Raw genomic sequence first — 17,151 nt, forward strand, 5'->3', positions numbered from 1 at the left:
ACAGAAAAAATCATACAATGACAGCTGGCTACTAGATTACATATGACTAAAGAGTGGTTGCATCTACCTTGGACTAAAAAATGCAACTAGCGACTTTTGTACCCCAGGGTGCATAAGTCTCATTCTTCCTTTCTCACCTGTCTATGTCATTTGCCCCACTCTTTGACAACTTGTTCTATCTTCATAGACTGCCACTGCAACAAATTTTTCAATGATTGCAAGTTTTCAATCGGAAAAAGAGAAAGAAAAAAAGGAAAGGAAATAGACATTGAAGTTGGAAGGAACTTCGCTCTGCTTTCAGTACTCATGGAGAGAAGTCTCCTCCTCTTGTCAATAACGTTGTTGCTGGTACACTATGGTTGTATATATATGGCTAAATCAACTCTAGGCACAGGTGCAGCACAAACTAACATCACCACGGACCAGGGTGCTCTTCTTGCTCTGAAAGCCCATATCACCGGTGACCCTAAGAACGTCTTGGTCAATTGGTCAGCCACCACCTCTGTTTGCAACTGGGTTGGTGTTACTTGTGGTGCTCGCCACCTTAGAGTTTCAGTCTTAAACCTCTCTTACATGGGACTTACCGGCACCATTCCTCCGAACCTTGGCAACCTCTCATTTCTAGTTGAGATGCGCTTCAGAAACAACAGCTTCCACGGCACCTTGCCCCATGAATTATCTTATTTGCGCCGGCTGAAGTTGATTAGCTTCAGATACAACAATTTTATGGGATTCATTCCATTGTGGTTTGGGTCCTTCCCTAAACTTCAATCCTTCAACTTGCATGGCAATCAGTTTTCAGGCTCCATACCCTCGACTATCTTCAATTTATCTACACTGCAAGGAATTGATCTATCAGAAAATCAACTATCAGGCACGTATATATCAACACGGTATCTAAGAATCTATTGTTGATCAATCATTACATTTGACCTTCTTGTTTTATGTGTCTTTGGCATACATAACAGGGAGGGTACCAAGAGAAATAGGGAACTTAACAATGCTGAAGGAGATGTACCTGGGGGACAACAATTTCAACGGTATAATTGTTGCCTTGCCTTGATGCATAAACGGCCTAATCATATACGTGTGTGATCTAGTTATATATATGACTGGGCTTTTGTTGCAGTGCATTATATATGCATAAATTACGAGTTTAATATACACATATATCCTGTTTTAGGGCATGTTCCTGTGGGTGTTTTCAACATGTCTTCTTTAACTACTTGGAATCTATATGGAAACAACTTGAATGGTGGTCTTCCTGACAATATATGCCAGCATCTTCCTAGTCTTCAGAAGCTGAATCTGGGTCGCAACCAATTTGATGGTCCACTTCCATCCAAATTATGGCAATGCACACAACTTCTTTATCTAACATTGGAGGAAAACAATTTCAGTGGAAGCATACCCAAAAAAATTGGGAACTTAACCCAGTCAAGGGAAATTTATCTTGACGCCAACAATTTGACAGGTAATTGATATTTCATTTAGTTAATGAATTATTCAAATTATTCATGTATAAGCCAAGCCGCTGAAAATTTATCTTGGCGCCAACAAACTATGAAAATGATTTGGTAATTATTCAAGTATAACCAGAATAAAATAGATGGATAGATTAGATTACATATGTTGTATCGAAGTGATTCAAATAAAAGCACAATAGAGTACATATGGTTAGATTAGATTACGTATCCGTATGGTTGGCATTTTGGACTAGTGCTAAGGCTACAAAGTTAAACACGCAAGTGTTGTGTTGTGTTGTGTATATGTGGCAGGCACTATACCAGATGAGATGGGTGATCTTCAAAATTTAGAGTTTTTGTCAATCGAACAGAACAATCTCAATGGCCTCATCCCATCTTCAATCTTCAATATGTCAAGGATGAGAGGGCTGTCGCTTAGTTTGAATCAGCTATCTGGTAGCCTCCCAGCAAACATAGGCCTTGGGCTTCCAAACCTACAACTCCTTTATATAGGAGCAACTGACCTCAGCGGAGTAATCCCCAACCTCTCCAATGCTTCTATGCTCACGCGGCTTCAATTGGAGGGAAACTCATTTACAGGGTTTATTCCGAGGACGCTCTGTACCTTAAAAAATCTTCAGCTGCTTGCCTTATACATGAATAATTTGACGATTGACACTTCCACTCTCTCTTGTTTGTCTAATCTTGGAAATTTGACAACACTAGATTTGTCAAATAATCCGTTAAATGTCAGACTTGATGATTCTTTTCAGAATTGCTCTACACCGTCGCTTCAATATCTTTATTTATTCAATTCCAGCATGAGGGGTAGCATTCCCATTGATGTTGGCAACATTAGCAGCTTGGTAACCTTATCCCTGGGATACAATGAATTGAGTGGATCAATTCCAACTTCACTGGGAAGACTTCGGAATCTCCAAGCTTTGTATTTGGATGGTAACAAGTTGCAAGGATACATCCCATATGAACTTTGTCAACTAGATAACCTAGTTTACTTATCTCTGGGAGGAAATCAGCTCTCTGGTTCTATACCTTCCTGCTTGGGCAATCTAGCCGGATCTCTCAGAAATCTATTACTGGAGTCCAATTCGTTGAGTTCCACAATACCATCTACTCTATGGAGACTGGCCTATATCTTGCATGTAAACTTATCATCCAATTCTCTAATTGGACCTCTCTCACAAGATATTGGAAACTTGAAAGTTGTCCTAGAGGTAGATTTATCAAATAACCATTTATCTGGTGTTATACCAAGCACCATTGGGGGTCTTTTGGATTTGAATATTCTATCCTTGGCAAATAATAATTTGGAAGGCCCTATTCCAAGTTCATTTAACCACTCGCTAAGCCTGCAACTCTTGGATTTATCCAGAAACAATCTGTCTGGAGTTATTCCAAGGTCTTTAGAAGCTCTCTTACTTCTCAAGTATCTAAATTTGTCTTTCAATAGGTTCGAAGGAGAAATTCCAACTGGTGGACCGTTCCAAAACTTCTCCGCTCAATCATTTGTCTCAAACAGGGCACTTTGTGGTGCACCCCGACTCCATGTTCCACAATGCAAAAATGGTACACTTGAACCAAATTGGAGGAAAGCTAAATATATCATCCCAGGGATCATATCAGTTATTCTCCTAGTGGCCTCCGTATTTATCTCTGTACTACGCAGGAAAAGGAATGTGGAAGTTGCAAGAGAGGCTAACTCGTTGCCTCAACTTCTTTGGAGAAGAATTTCACACCTAGAACTTCTAAGGGCAACAAATGGACTTCACGGAAACAACTTACTTGGAAGTGGGGGTTTTGGCTCAGTATATAAAGGGACGCTTTCAGATGGAACAGATGTTGCAGTAAAGGTTTTCAGTTTACAACTAGAAGGGGCTTTCAAGAGTTTTGATATCGAATGTGAAATACTAAGCAATATTCGCCATCGAAACCTTATCAAAATCATCAGCTGTTGCAGTGAAATTGATTTCAAAGCCCTGGTATTGAATTACATGCCAAATGGGAGTCTCGAGAAGTGGCTGTATTCTCAAAACTATTCTTTGAATATCTTACAGAGGATGAACATAATGATAGACGTTGCGTCTGCATTGGAATACCTACACCATGGTTATTCAGTACCTATTGTCCATTGTGATATGAAGCCCAGCAATATACTACTAGATGATGATATGGTTGCATATGTTGCCGATTTTGGCATTGCAAAACTCCTGTGTGTAGGAGATTCTACAACGCAGACCATGACTCTAGCCACAATTGGGTACATGGCTCCAGGTGATGTACTTGCAAGTTAGTTTGTCTTTCAATTTATAACTTGTCCTTAATTGTGAAGAAGGTCAATAATTTTTCCATCATATATATATATAATTAATAATATTGCAGAGTATGGAATGGATGGAATAGTTTCAATAAGAGGGGATGTATACAGTTTTGGTGTTGTCCTGATGGAAACATTCACAAGAAGGAAGCCAACAGATGAGATGTTTGTTGGGAAAATGAGTTTAAAGCAATGGATTGCAAATTCACTATTACCAGATGCAACAATAGATGAAGTTGTGGATGCCAATTTACTCGGGAAGACACAACAGGAGAATCATGATGTTGAGACCAGGAGGGATTGCTTATCATCCATCATTAGATTAGCTCTCACTTGTTCTGCAGACTCTCCGGCACAGAGGATTAATATGCAAGAAGCTGTAGCCACACTCAATAAAATCAAGAATAAGCTTTTGAAGGACAATCCTTTTCTTCATGACGAAGAAGGTCAACTTGTGGTTTCTTTTCATCAAGATTAATATGTTGTCCTTCATGATTAAGAAGATCAACTTGTGATTTTCTTTTCATTGTATATGCTAAAATCACATATATAACATTGCAGAGTTTGGAGCCTCTCTGTCTTTTGTTTTTTTTCCTGTTTCTGTTTTGTTTGGGCAGCTCTCTGGTTTTGCTGAAGGAAACATGCATTCAATGCTTAGGAAATGAATTTTAGCCACAACATATACAACAAAAACATTCTAAATGGCGGATTCATTTTGTTTATACTAGTTGAGCTAAACCTTTTTCATTTTAAACCAAGTATCTTAGCCTAGTCTCTTTGAACACAAATAGAAAAGGGAAAAAGGGAATAGATCTTTATCATTGATGACCTTTTTTTGATTTCTCAAGAATGAAACCTTTGTTGGAAAGACCTTTTCTTTCTCTTGATTTTGACTCCTTCACCTTAAGGCTCCAAGATTGGAGTCCTCTACCTCACCACACCAAATGCTCCTAGAGATGAAGAGAAGGTAATCAAGAAGTATGGATGCTAGTTTACTTCTTGATTGGACCAATTTTTGGTTTATGGAAGATGAGATACAAAGATGATCACTCATCAACCAAAGTAGGAAACCAAAAACCCTAGCTAGGTTTTCTCCAACACTTAGCTTAAATAGGACAACACAAAAAAGCAAAGGGCTTAGGTGCCGAATTTTTGGGTGGGTATTGGGGCTTCATTTGCTCTACGGGTCATGTCATCTTATGCCACTTTATCCCTTGGGCCCAATAGCCTTTTGGGCTATTTTGTCCATTTTCTTTTAAATCATATTTAAAGGCCCAATCCAATATTTCTATTTGTCAATATTAATTCAATAATTAATCATTTAATTATAATTATAGTCTTACTCAATTGATCTGGTCGAACTATTAGACTTTGGTCAATTGCTCCGGTCAACATGTTGACTTTTGACCGTTGACATTTGATTATCAACCATTGACTTGTGCTTCCTCATTTCATTTCTCCTCATTTGTACCTCTAATCACGTTTTTTGGGTGTGCAGATCTGTAGGTTCCCTTTAGCAAGGTAGTGGGTTGACTCAACTCCTTAGAGATGATATACGAATTAAATTCCACAATTTAATTCTTCCTATTAATAAAGGTTAATTGAAACCTTTTAGGACATCCACAAACCATGGTTGTCGCCTAGCAATAAGTCACGGTTACCCGAGCTAAATGAGACGTTGTGAAAGAACCTATTCAAATTGGAATGATCGTGCAATTGAATCATTCTCTTATGTCAATACTCCTTATTCACATTATTAGATCATGAAATCCGATTGTCAATATCATAATGTGAATAATTCCTTTTATATGATTATCCTGGTAAAACTTGAAGACTTCTTCTTTCAAGTCTCATCCACTACTCTGCGTAGAGATTTGACAGATTTGACCAATCATATCTTGGAGTATTCTCTCTCCTTTACTGAGAGTAGAGATTCCTTGTTGTAGATTCATTTGCTTCCATGACTCTATTGAGAATCCTGATGAGCACCTTTAAGCTATGCCTAATTCAGCATGATCGTATAGTGCCCTCAAAGATTAATAACATAGCCACAAAACATCTATGATGCCTTAGGTCTAAGGATTAGTTTGCACCATTGCAATTTATGAGTTCCAGCTTGACATGTGAGTAAAGACTTCCAAGCTGTAACTCATGTGTTGGATTGCGTTCAGTGTGCTTATTCTTCTACAAGCACATACACACATATCGATGTGTCTCCACACTTAATGACTTGAGACCTTGCCATTCCCTACATATAGAGACGATATTGTGTGTACTGGTCTTTGCGGAATATTGACGCCCAATCAATATTCCTATGAATAGGAACATATTCAGGATCTAGGGATGATGAGAAGTCTCCATGTATGCAATCTCATTACATAGCTCTCGTATCCACTTGTGTATTCCTTATACTATGGCTGTTCTACATATTGAAAGATAATATAAAATGATTTAATATATAAAACAACCTTTCTTGCCCATTAATAACATAATATGTCTTTTATCAAAGATGTCTTTAACTCTAACTATTATATAATTAGTTGGCTCTAAGGGCATATTTCTAACATTTGCCCCTTTATTGCTTTTTGGCTTTCGTCTTGAATGACCTTAGGCAAAGGATTTATATTAGTAACACCCATTAATTATATATTTTTTCTTCTCATCCAAAGAATTGTTATAATACCGAAAAACCAATGTAATAAGATCCTGAGAAGGAAGAAAGAAAGTTACAAAACAAAAAGCTCTCCACTTCTCCCCCTCTCAAACCCTAGCCGCCACTCCTATCCTAGGGGAGGGGGAGGAAAGGTCATTGTCTTTCCTCCTCCTTCCTTCCTTCTCATTCCCTATCTTCTCTCCTCCTCTTCCTCACTTTTTTTCTAGTTTTTTTTTGTCCCATATCTCTTTAAATCCCTCTCACCTTGGCCTTTCATGAGATGACCCGATTCTTACATCATTTGGTCTTTCATGAGATGAAGTTGGTTCTATATGAAGGAAAATAAGACTGTTTCATAAAAATAATAGACTAATTTAAAGAATTGTTGTAGTTTTACTCATTAAGTAATACTAAGAGTAATTTATAAAACGTAATAATCTTTCAATTTGATTCTAGAAGTCGACAAGAAAATTTGAATGGTAGAAAAAAAAAAAGTCCAACCAAACTATATATTTAATTAGTTATGGCTTAAACTAGCAGTTAGGTCTCATTTGATGACTAGTATTGGATTGGATAACTCCTCATATTTAAAGCATATGTTTAAGGAACTGTTGGAAGTTTGAATAAAATTCATGGACTTTTGTCCTACATTAGTAGAAAGAAGAAAAAGTGAAGTCTTTATAAGTATGGTAGTCCCACACTAAGTAATTGGAAGTTGGGCTATAGAATTGGGGCGCTTGGGCACTTTAGATTTAAATTTCTAAAAGATGGATTACTCATGAAAAAAACTTATCCCATCTATCCCCACAAAATTGAAGGATAGCAACACTTTATAATTAATCCCCCCAAAATGGAAAATCATTCACATCTACCTTCATTTACTCCTTCACAATACCTTAGATTTAGTGACTTATCTAATCCAATCCTAAGTGAGCGATCTTGAGCTGGAATTGGTGGAGTTGGTATATGGAGGAATTGTCGTCGTTGCCGTTGAGTGGTGAGGTGAACATGTTGTTTAGGAGAGAGTGAAGAGAGAAGAGAATAAGGCGTGAGAGGAAAAGAGACTTAGTATACATATACATATTTAAAAAGTTATATATATATATATATATAAGCGTATAGCCGCCCAGCTATACCGCACTTAAAAATAAAACTAAAAAAATCGTACAGCCGCGCGGCTATACCTAAAAATAAAAATAAAACAATAGTATCGCCGCGTGGCTATACTGTTTAAATATATAGATATTTATAAAAATACCCAATCCTAGACATGTATTTATAAAAATACCCAAGCACTATTTAAACATAAAAACATACCCAAAATGGGTTTTGGGTATGTGTGTAATGATGGATTTTGGGTATGTTTATAAATGGGTTTTGAGTGTGTGTAATGATGAGTTTTGGGTATATTTATAAAGTGTTTTGGGTGTTGGGTATTTTTATAATTTCAGCCCCCATTTTGGGTATTTTAGTGAAACTCCCTTAAATATATCCGAATAGTTAAATAGTATTGCCGTAAGGCTACAGTTAAAAATAAATATAAAGTAGTATAGCCGCGCGGCCATTCGTTTTAAATATATAAAAATATATAAAAAATAGTATAGCCGCGCGGCTATACTATACTTTAAAATTAAAAAATAGTATAGCCGCCCGGCTTTACTATTTAAATATTCGAATATATTTAAAACACATAACCGCGCCGCTATACTTAAAATTAAAAGTAAAAAATAAATAAAAAATAGTATAGCCGGACGGCTATACTGAAAAAAAAAAAAAATAGTATTGCCGCGCGTATCTTCAAAATTTAGAGGTTTTGGGAATCCCATCCTCAATCTTCAATATTTCCACGGTAACAGAACTGGGGCTTGGTCAGAATCAGCTATCGGGTAGAAACTGACCTACAACACCTTTTTATAACAGAAACTGACCTCAGCGGAGTAATCCCCAACCTCTCCAATGCTTCTATGACCATGAACCTAGACTTAAAAAACCTAGACTTAGAAGATCAACTCATTTACAGGGTTTGTTCCAAGCACGCTATGTGCCTTAAAAAACCTTCAGTGGTTTAGCTTATACATGAATAATTTGATGATTGATAATTCCACTTCATAAGCAAGCACTCTCTCTTGTTTGGTTAATCTTGGAAATCTGACCACACTAGACTTGGGAACAATCCATTAAATGCCAGACTTGATGATTCCTTTCATAATTGCTCTACATCGTCGCTTCAACATATTGATTTAAGCAATTGCAGCATGAGGGGTAACATTCCCATTGGTATTGGCAACTTGAGCAGCTTGATATTCTTATACAATCAATTGAGTGGATAGAAATTGACGGAAGTGTTAAGTGAGAAATTTTCATGAATTTTTAGAGATTCAGGAGGTTAAGTGAGAAAATTTCATTTCCAGGGGGTAAAGTGAGACCGAGTGTCCATTCTAAGAGTAAAACAATCATTAAGCCTGGTCTTAACCATACCTATGATTTTGTCAACTTTTTATTTTCAACTCCCTTAACAATCGTGAATCCCATAACATTTATTAGGTAAGGTTAAAGGAGTTGAAAAATGTTTTATTTTTTGGCCGGAGAAGAAGAAAATGTTGAATGAACATAATTATGTTCTTATATATTTTGTTCGATCAATTCTATGCCTCCCTTGTCACATTAAATGCCTACATTTTATCTGGTTGACCATGTGGGAAACGCCTTGATTTTAAGAACTCCCCTTGAACAAGTCGATCTCAATAGTTTCTACAAGTAGACAAAAAACACCTTTTCAGAGTTGGTTGTGTCAACGTTTTCTGGCTGTTGGTAAAAAGTCCATCAATGCCGCTTGTAGGAATTTGAATCTTGCATTGATTGAAATAGTTGGCACTTAGGAAGAAGAAGAAGTAGAGTTTTGACTATCCAACTTCACTGGGAAGGCTAGGGAATCTCCAAGGTCTGGGCTTGAGTTACAAAAAAATGCGAGGATACATCCCATATGAACTTTGTGAACTAGATAACCTAGTTGAATTATATATGGGTAGTAATCAGCTGTCTAGTTCTATACCTTCCTGCTTGGGAAATCTAGCCGCATCTCTAAAAACTCTATCACTAGAGTCCAATTCGTTGAGTTCCACAGTACCATCTACTCTCTGGAGACTGGCCTATGTCTTGCATGTAAACTTCTCATCCAATTCTCTAATTGGACCTCTCTCACAAGATATTGGAAACTTGAAAGTTGTCCTAGAGGTAGATTTATCAAATGACCATTTATCTGGTGTTATACCAAGCACCATTGGGGGTCTTTTGGATTTGAATATTCTATCCTTGGCAAATAATAATTTGGAAGGCCCTATTCCAAGTTCATTTAACCACTTGCTAAGCCAGCAACTCTTGGATTTATCCAGAAACAATCTGTCTGGAGTTATTCCAAGGTCTTTAGAAGCTCTCTTACTTCTCAAGTATCTAAATTTGTCTTTCAATAGGTTTGAAGGAGAAATTCCAACTGGTGGACCGTTCCAAAACTTCTCCGCTCAATCATTTGTCTCAAACAGGGCACTTTGTGGTGCACCCCGACTCCATGTTCCACCATGCAAAAATGGTACACTTGAACCAAATTGGAGGAAAGCTAAATATATCACCCTAGGGATCATATCAGTTATTCTCCTAGTGGCCTTCGTATTTATCTCTGTACTACGCAGGAAAAGGAATGTGGAAGTTGCAAGAGAGGCTAACTCGTTGCCTCAACTTCTTTGGAGAAGAATTTCACACCTAGAACTTCTAAGGGCAACAAATGGACTTAACGGAAACAACTTACTTGGAAGTGGGGGTTTTGGCTTAGTATATAAAGGGACACTTTCAGATGGAACAGATGTTGCAGTAAAGGTTTTCAGTTTACAACTAGAAGGGGCTTTCAAGAGTTTTGATATCGAATGTGAAATACTAAGCAATATTCGCCATCGAAACCTTATCAAAATCATCAGCTGTTGCAGTGAAATTGATTTCAAAGCCTTGGTATTGAATTACATGCCAAATGGGAGTCTCGAGAAGTGGATGTATTCTCAAAACTGTTCTTTGAATATCTTACAGAGGATGAACATAATGATAGACGTTGCGTCGGCATTGGAATACCTACACCATGGTTATTCAGTACCTATTGTCCATTGTGATATGAAGCCCAGCAATATACTACTAGATGATGATATGGTTGCACATGTTGCTGATGTTGGAATTGCAAAACTCTTGGGTGGAGGAGATTCTATTACCCAAACTATGACTCTAGCCACTGTTGGGTATATGGCTCCAGGTGATGTACTTGCTAATTTAATATCTTTCAATTCTATACATGTTGTCCTTAATTATACACATGAATATATTTCACACATATATGTATAATTCATAATGCAGAGTATGGATTGGAAGGAATGGTTTCAATAAGAGGGGATGTGTACAGTTTTGGAATTTTAGTGATGGAAACATTCACAAGAAGGAAGCCAATAGATGAGATGTTTGTTGGTGAAATGAATTTAAAGCAATGGATTGCAAACTCACTGGTTTTGCCAGATGCAATGATAGATGAAGTTGTGGTTGCCGGTTTGCTTTGCACACAGCAGGAAGATGATGATCTTGTGAGGAAAAGAGATTGCTTATCATCCATTATGAGATTAGCCCTTACTTGCTGTGCAGAATCACCTGAAGAGAGGATAAATATGGAAGAAGATGTAGCCACACTCAAGAAAATCAAGATAAAGTTTTTGAAGGACGCTGCTGCTCAAATAAACTGCCCTCTTGTTCAGCGCTTCAATTAATGGGTCCCATCCTTCCTTCCTATGCACTTTGATTCAATTTGAGTCATGCGGCTTTGTTTTGGTATATTTGAATTTTAAAGACAATATGTGACATAGATAGATGGAACAAGTCATGATAAAGAAATTCAAAGCTTCTTACTTACTTGGAGTATGGTATCAGAGGAGCTCCACTGCTGCTTTCCCCATGCCAAGAAGCGACAAACGACTGATTACGACACCCTCTTTTGTGGGTTCTCTGTGTGTAAACAACTTGGGTTTGGGCCCTTTTGGGAGATATTAGCCCAAAATGTTGAAGCATCATTATAGAAGCTCTCAATAACTAAATATTTTAATTACCAAAAAAAAAAAAAAAAAACAGAATAACTGAATGTTTGGATATGATCATATATTAATTTGATGACATGATGATTTCCATGCATGCATCCATGATAATTTGAGAAGAAAAAAAAGGAAAAAACAGAAATAGAGGAAGATATTGGCGGTGGTCCAGGATTTTTCCCTTCAACTAGGATCAATTTTTATGTTTGTACATGATGCAAAAAGTGTGTTTTCACAATGAAATATCACCACCCACCACAAGCACAAAACACTAGTCCAATCCATGAGGCCTATTAAATACGTCCTTGAGGTCCAATGCCCGTAATGGTGATATTTTTATTAAATGTCGTTTCAGTAATGTTTTATTTGGTATTTCAGATTCACACTAGATTTTATCTAAATTCAAATCAACTCCATGAAACTTGTCCTAAACATGAAGATTTGGATTTGGACTCTCAAATCCAAATCTTCCTAAACAAACGTGCCCTTAAGTTTTGTTCTTTTCTAATCAGAATCAGCAATTTGGTTTATTTTCTTCTTAGATGTTCTCATTGACTAACATGGTATCTTGGGACTGGTGCTATTAAGTCTCTTTTAGGAGTAACACTTGTGTGAAATGAGGATAACATTATTTTGCTATTCCCGGCCAATCATGATGCCACCCGTAATAACTTTTTCATGTGGCAGTTTGTGATTGGTTGGAGATAGCAAAACAGTGCTATCTTCGTTGAGGATACCAAAGGAGCCACTTGATAATTAAATTCTTCGCCAATCCCTCTGAAACCCATATATTTATTAAACTTAAATTTAATGTTGGGATACTTGCTCGATGAGCATTAGCTGTGATTGCAATATACCTTACTACTTGCTATGATTAATGTCTTTATAGAAATAATAATACTATTTGTACCATATTTATTGACCATCTAATGTATATGGGACCCACATAGAGGTGATCAACAGTTTGATCAGTAAATGTAATACAAATAGCACTACTCTTATGGAAATTGACCTACAACAACCCTCAAAGACTTGTTATATTATTTGCATTGCAATCCTACAAGTATAGTTTCACTCAAACTTTTCCACATCTATACGCATCTTGCATGTCCCCTCTCTTTCACTTGACAACAATTTTATGGGATCCATTCCATCATGGTTTGGGTCCTTCCCCAAACTTCAAAGCTTCTATTTGTATGGTAATAATTTTTCAGGTTCCATACCCGCGACTTCAACTTATCTACACTACAAGTAATTGATCTAAGCATTAACCAACTATCAGGTACGTATGTGTCAACATGTTATCTAGACTCTACTGTTGGTCTATCATTACGTTTTAAACATTTTGATATTAATCTATAAGTCCAGTTTGTTCTTTTTTCTTTAGAAAATTAGACTCCGTTTTTATTATTTGCAGGTCATGCAATACTAAAGAACTCTCACTTTGAAGAGATTATGTATTTGGTTTTTAATTGTGAGGGTAGTTGGGTCTATTCATGTTGGATTTTTTTTTATATACTATATTTGAAAGTTTGTACAAAATTTATATTAATGAAACTATAGGGACTACATATAGGCTATTTATGAGAAAAACTTGTTGGGTATTGGGGGATAATGACATAGATAGTAAATAATGAATAATATATGAGGAATAATTAATTCTACATGGCATTTGTCCGTTCTAAATTCAGGTTCCATACCTTCGACTATCTTCAACTTATATACACTGCAAGAAATTGATCTAAGCAACAATCAGCTGTCAGGTACGTATGTATCAACAAGTTATCTACACTATACTGTTGATTGATTATTACCTTTTAACATCTTGTTATTACCAGACTCAACGTCTATAAACCCAGCTCAAAAGCTTGAAACAACCTTTCCTTTTCATTCTTTGAATTTCCCAGTTGACAACTCCTGAGGAATTTTCTTTATCTTGCTCTGCCAACTCTTGGTATGATTTATTCTTCTACAAGACTGAATACAGAAATCTTCAATCTCCATTTTAATTTTATGTACCAGGTCTGAATAGAGAAATCTTCAGGCTGTGTTGTTGATGTATTTCCTTTTTCTTTCAAGTTTTCTGAATAGAGAAATATTCCAATAAACTTCTGTCATTTCCATTACCGTTCAATTTCAGCTTCTATCAATTACCATTTTCGCACTAGATAAATATTGAAGTCCTCTTAATTGAGGCATAGAAAAGAACCTTGTATTGGGTTAGTTCCCCGCCCAATCCACAATCGATTGATTAAAGTCAATATCGGTGCGCATTTTTCAGTCTTACCATTTTCAGTCTGTTGGAAGGAACTGCACGCCAGTTGTGTAGTTAGTCAAATCTACATCAACTGTTATCAGAAATGGTTAGTGGCGATCATACATTTGATCATTTATTAGATTTGGATCTCCCTCCAGTATTTGATCGATGTTCAGATGGTTCTTGCGAAATTTGTTGTGATTATTATTTTACAGTTGAGAAGGTTTTTGACACGAAACCGAAACAAATGGAATGCATTGAAGAAGTTGTGAAAAATTATGTCAACCTTCATATTGCAAATGTCGATGATTCCATTGCTTTATTCAACTCTCATGATACTTTCGAAGTTGTTGAATATATTGATTTCATGAGGGTTGAAAATTTCAGTCATCGTAGTGCAGCCACTTTGGTTGATACCATAATTCAGAATATCTGGGTTAAGAGATTGGCCATGGAGAATTCACACAATTGGAGAATATTCAAATATTCAAAATATTTATTTCTTTGGAGTGGGAGATTTCAGTTTGAAGACCAACAATCAATGATCATGATTTTAATCCGAGAAGGCATAAATTCGAGGGCGAATTTTTGCCAACCCGGGGAGGATGATGCAGCGAGTTTAGTAAACACATACATGGACCATTGGGATCACATTCAAGCATGAGGAAAGTCTTAATAACCTATATTAAATAAGTGTCTCTTCGTACGTAGGAGTTATCTAGGTTCATGAATGAAGTTATAGAGAGTCTTTTCATCTTTGTGAGTTATAGGGAGATTTAATGTGAAGTTATCACTAGGAGGGAAGTTGGGATATGAAAGGTTTAGGAGAGTTATGAGGAGTTATGAGGAGTTATCTCATCTTGATTGAGAGGCACCTATAAATAATGCATGAAATTGTAAGAAAGGGGAATTGATGTTTTGTTATTGAATGAAGATTGAGATTTTTCTCTCATCTCTTTACTCTTTTCCTGGTTATTCTCAGAATTAACATATTAGAGTTTTAATTCTGGGTATTCTTAGAATCAACGGAGTTAAGTGTGCTCACAATTATCTTTTGTATTTGTTACGCCTTCGCAATCGCAACAAGCAAACTCCAAGGCCAAACCCCACGCGAATGGCCAGCGGATCCTTTTTGGGGTAAACAATTAGTTAATTCTTTTCTTTTTCCTTTTCTCTTCTTTTTCTGTGGCATGTGCACATGTTTAACAGGCATCATACCAAGAGAAATAGGGAACTTAACAATGCTCAAGGAGATACACCTTGACTCCAACAATTTCGAAGGAATGCTATTCTTATACGACTCGGCATTTTGTTGTAGAGCATTATATAGTATTCATAAACAGATTATACATATAATCCTAGGGCCTGGTTGATGATAATGGGGTTAAATATATACACGTTGATTTTTCAGAAATTCCAAACGAGATCAGCAGTTTAGATCAGTTAGAGAAGTTGTTTGTGCAGTGGAATGCCCTAGAAGGTGATATTGTTCATGTGGGTTTCTTCAACATGTCTTCTTTGATTGTTTTGGCCCTATATTAAAACGACTTGATTGGTAATCTTCCAGACAACATATGTGAGCATCTTCCTAGTATTCAACGGCTGGGTTTGGGTAACAACCAACTTGATGGTCCACTTCCATCTAAATTATGGCAATGTAGACAACTTCTTGTACTAAAGTTGAATAAAAGCAATTTGACTAGAAGCATACCCAAAAATATTGGGAACTTGACTCAGCTAACAGAGATTCATCTTGTCATCAACAATTTGATAGGTACTTGCAGGGTCAACTCAACTCTATTTTTTATTTTATTTCTTATGCTTAACATACTATATATAGTAAAAATATATGTCAATACAAAAACATTCTACCATACAATAATAACCGGCCACATCCTCCTATCTCCTCTTCATATACCCAATGATTCCTCAGTTTGCTTAAAAAAGATATTCCATTTTAAGTTTGTATCCTATGTATGCACACGCCGGCCAGATGTGATTAAACTTGGGTGCTCGGGTTTATTGCATGTGGCAGGTGAAATACCAGATGAGATTGGCGATCCAGACAACTTACAGGGTTTGGCACTCCATGTTAATAATCTCAATGGTGTCATCCCATCCAGAATCTTTAATTTATCCATGATAAAATTTATTTCTCTATCTAGTAATCAGCTCTTAGGTAGCCTCCCAGCAGACATAGGCACTGGGGTTCCAGACCTGCAACAACTTCTTGTAGGAGATAATAAGCTTAGTGGAACCATCCCCAGCTTTATCTCCAATGGTTTCTAATAAGCTCACAAGGCTAGACATCACCGCTAACTCGTTTTTCGGTTTTATTCCTACGACACTATGTGCCTTTACAAACCTTCAGTGGCTTAACTTACAGTGGAATAATTTGACGGTTGATGCTTCTATTCCGGTAAAAAACTTTCCCTCTTGTTTGGCTAGTCTTAGAAATTTGTCGATGATCAGCTTGGAAGGTAATCCATTAAATGCCACGCTTCTTGTTTTCTTTGGGAATCTCTCAACAAAGCTGGAAATTGTTGATTTAGGCAACTGCAACATGAGGGAATGCTTTCAACAAGTGGGGATGTGTACAGTTTTGAAATTACAGCCACAGCACACAGTACACAATGAAGGGACATAAGTCGGGCTCCTCAGTTAATGCACAAGGCCTCAGCAAAGATAGATGAAGTTTGAAAAATGGCCAGGCGGTAGGATAAAAGAACAAAAGAAAAGAACCAGACCCACCCTGGCACCCAGACCCGCCTAGCGCCGCCTAGACCAGCCTAGCGCCGCCTAGGGCCGCCTAGAGCCGCCTAGAGCCGCCCAGACCTACCTAACGCCTCCCAGACCAGCCCTCCAGTGCATAAGTTTGAAAAATCGCTAGGCAGTAGGCTTAAAGAACAAAAGAAAAGAACCAGACCCACCCTGGCACCCAGACCAGCCTAGCGCCGCCTAGACCCGCCTAGCGCCCCATAGACCCGCCTAGACTCGCCCAGCGCCGCCCAGACCTGCCCAGCGCCGCCCAGACCTTCCTAGCGCCGCCTAGACCAGCCCTGCAGTGCATAAGTTTGAAAAATCGCTAGGCAGTAGGCTTTAAAAAACAAAAGAAAAGAACAAGACCCACCCTGGCAGCCAGACCCGCCTAGCGCCGCCCAAATAAACCGCCCTCTTGTTCAGCGTTTTAATTAATGGATCCTATCCGATGACATATATTTCATGCCGTTTTGTTTTGGTATAATTTTATTTAAATTTCAAAGACAATAATATATAGATGGAAATTCAATGCTTCTTACTTGATGTGGTTGCTGCAAGCCTGCAACTAC

At 37.3% G+C, this 17,151-nt stretch overlaps 3 protein-coding genes and 1 pseudogene across 3 annotated transcripts in view; all 4 read left to right on the forward strand.

The window, feature by feature from the left end:
- The first annotated feature begins 216 nt into the window (after window positions 1-216).
- On the forward strand, window positions 217-4,370 carry LOC110756091 (uncharacterized). Its single transcript, XM_088252126.1, has 5 exons — window positions 217-878; window positions 973-1,040; window positions 1,184-1,474; window positions 1,779-3,758; window positions 3,867-4,370. Exons 1-5 carry the CDS (start codon window positions 307-309, stop codon window positions 4,277-4,279), a joined length of 3,324 nt encoding a protein of 1,107 aa, XP_088108252.1. The 5' UTR covers window positions 217-306; the 3' UTR covers window positions 4,280-4,370.
- A 4,324-nt stretch (window positions 4,371-8,694) lies between these two features.
- On the forward strand, window positions 8,695-11,406 carry LOC110756115 (putative LRR receptor-like serine/threonine-protein kinase At3g47570). Its single transcript, XM_088252131.1, has 3 exons — window positions 8,695-8,782; window positions 9,357-10,745; window positions 10,847-11,406. The coding sequence occupies exons 1-3, from the start codon at window positions 8,710-8,712 to the stop codon at window positions 11,245-11,247; spliced, it is 1,863 nt and encodes a 620-aa protein (XP_088108257.1). The 5' UTR covers window positions 8,695-8,709; the 3' UTR covers window positions 11,248-11,406.
- Window positions 11,398-16,469, forward strand: LOC148295292 (uncharacterized; annotated as a pseudogene).
- Window positions 13,246-17,151, forward strand: part of LOC110746114 (uncharacterized) — a 36,977-nt gene continuing 33,071 nt past the window's right edge. Inside the window, exon 1 of the mRNA XM_088252129.1 lies at window positions 13,246-13,328. The gene's annotated coding sequence lies outside the window, so the exon portion shown is untranslated. The remainder of the gene's footprint in view (window positions 13,329-17,151) is intronic.

This window comes from Prunus avium, chromosome 4 (genome assembly GCF_965620075.1).
Source record: "Prunus avium chromosome 4, drPruAviu1.hap1.1, whole genome shotgun sequence".
Lineage (NCBI taxonomy): Eukaryota > Viridiplantae > Streptophyta > Magnoliopsida > Rosales > Rosaceae > Prunus > Prunus avium.

Coding starts and splice junctions, on each gene's coding strand:
- LOC110756091 (XM_088252126.1), top strand. CDS start 307: ATGGAGAGAAGTCTCCTCCTCTTGTCAATAACGTTGTTGCTGGTACAC. Junction 879..972: donor GAAAATCAACTATCAGGCAC/GTATATATCAAC, acceptor CATAACAGGGAG/GGTACCAAGAGAAATAGGGA. Junction 1,041..1,183: donor GGGGGACAACAATTTCAACG/GTATAATTGTTG, acceptor ATCCTGTTTTAG/GGCATGTTCCTGTGGGTGTT.
- LOC110756115 (XM_088252131.1), top strand. CDS start 8,710: ATGAGGGGTAACATTCCCATTGGTATTGGCAACTTGAGCAGCTTGATA. Junction 8,783..9,356: donor ATACAATCAATTGAGTGGAT/AGAAATTGACGG, acceptor AGTAGAGTTTTG/ACTATCCAACTTCACTGGGA. Junction 10,746..10,846: donor TGTTGGGTATATGGCTCCAG/GTGATGTACTTG, acceptor TTCATAATGCAG/AGTATGGATTGGAAGGAATG.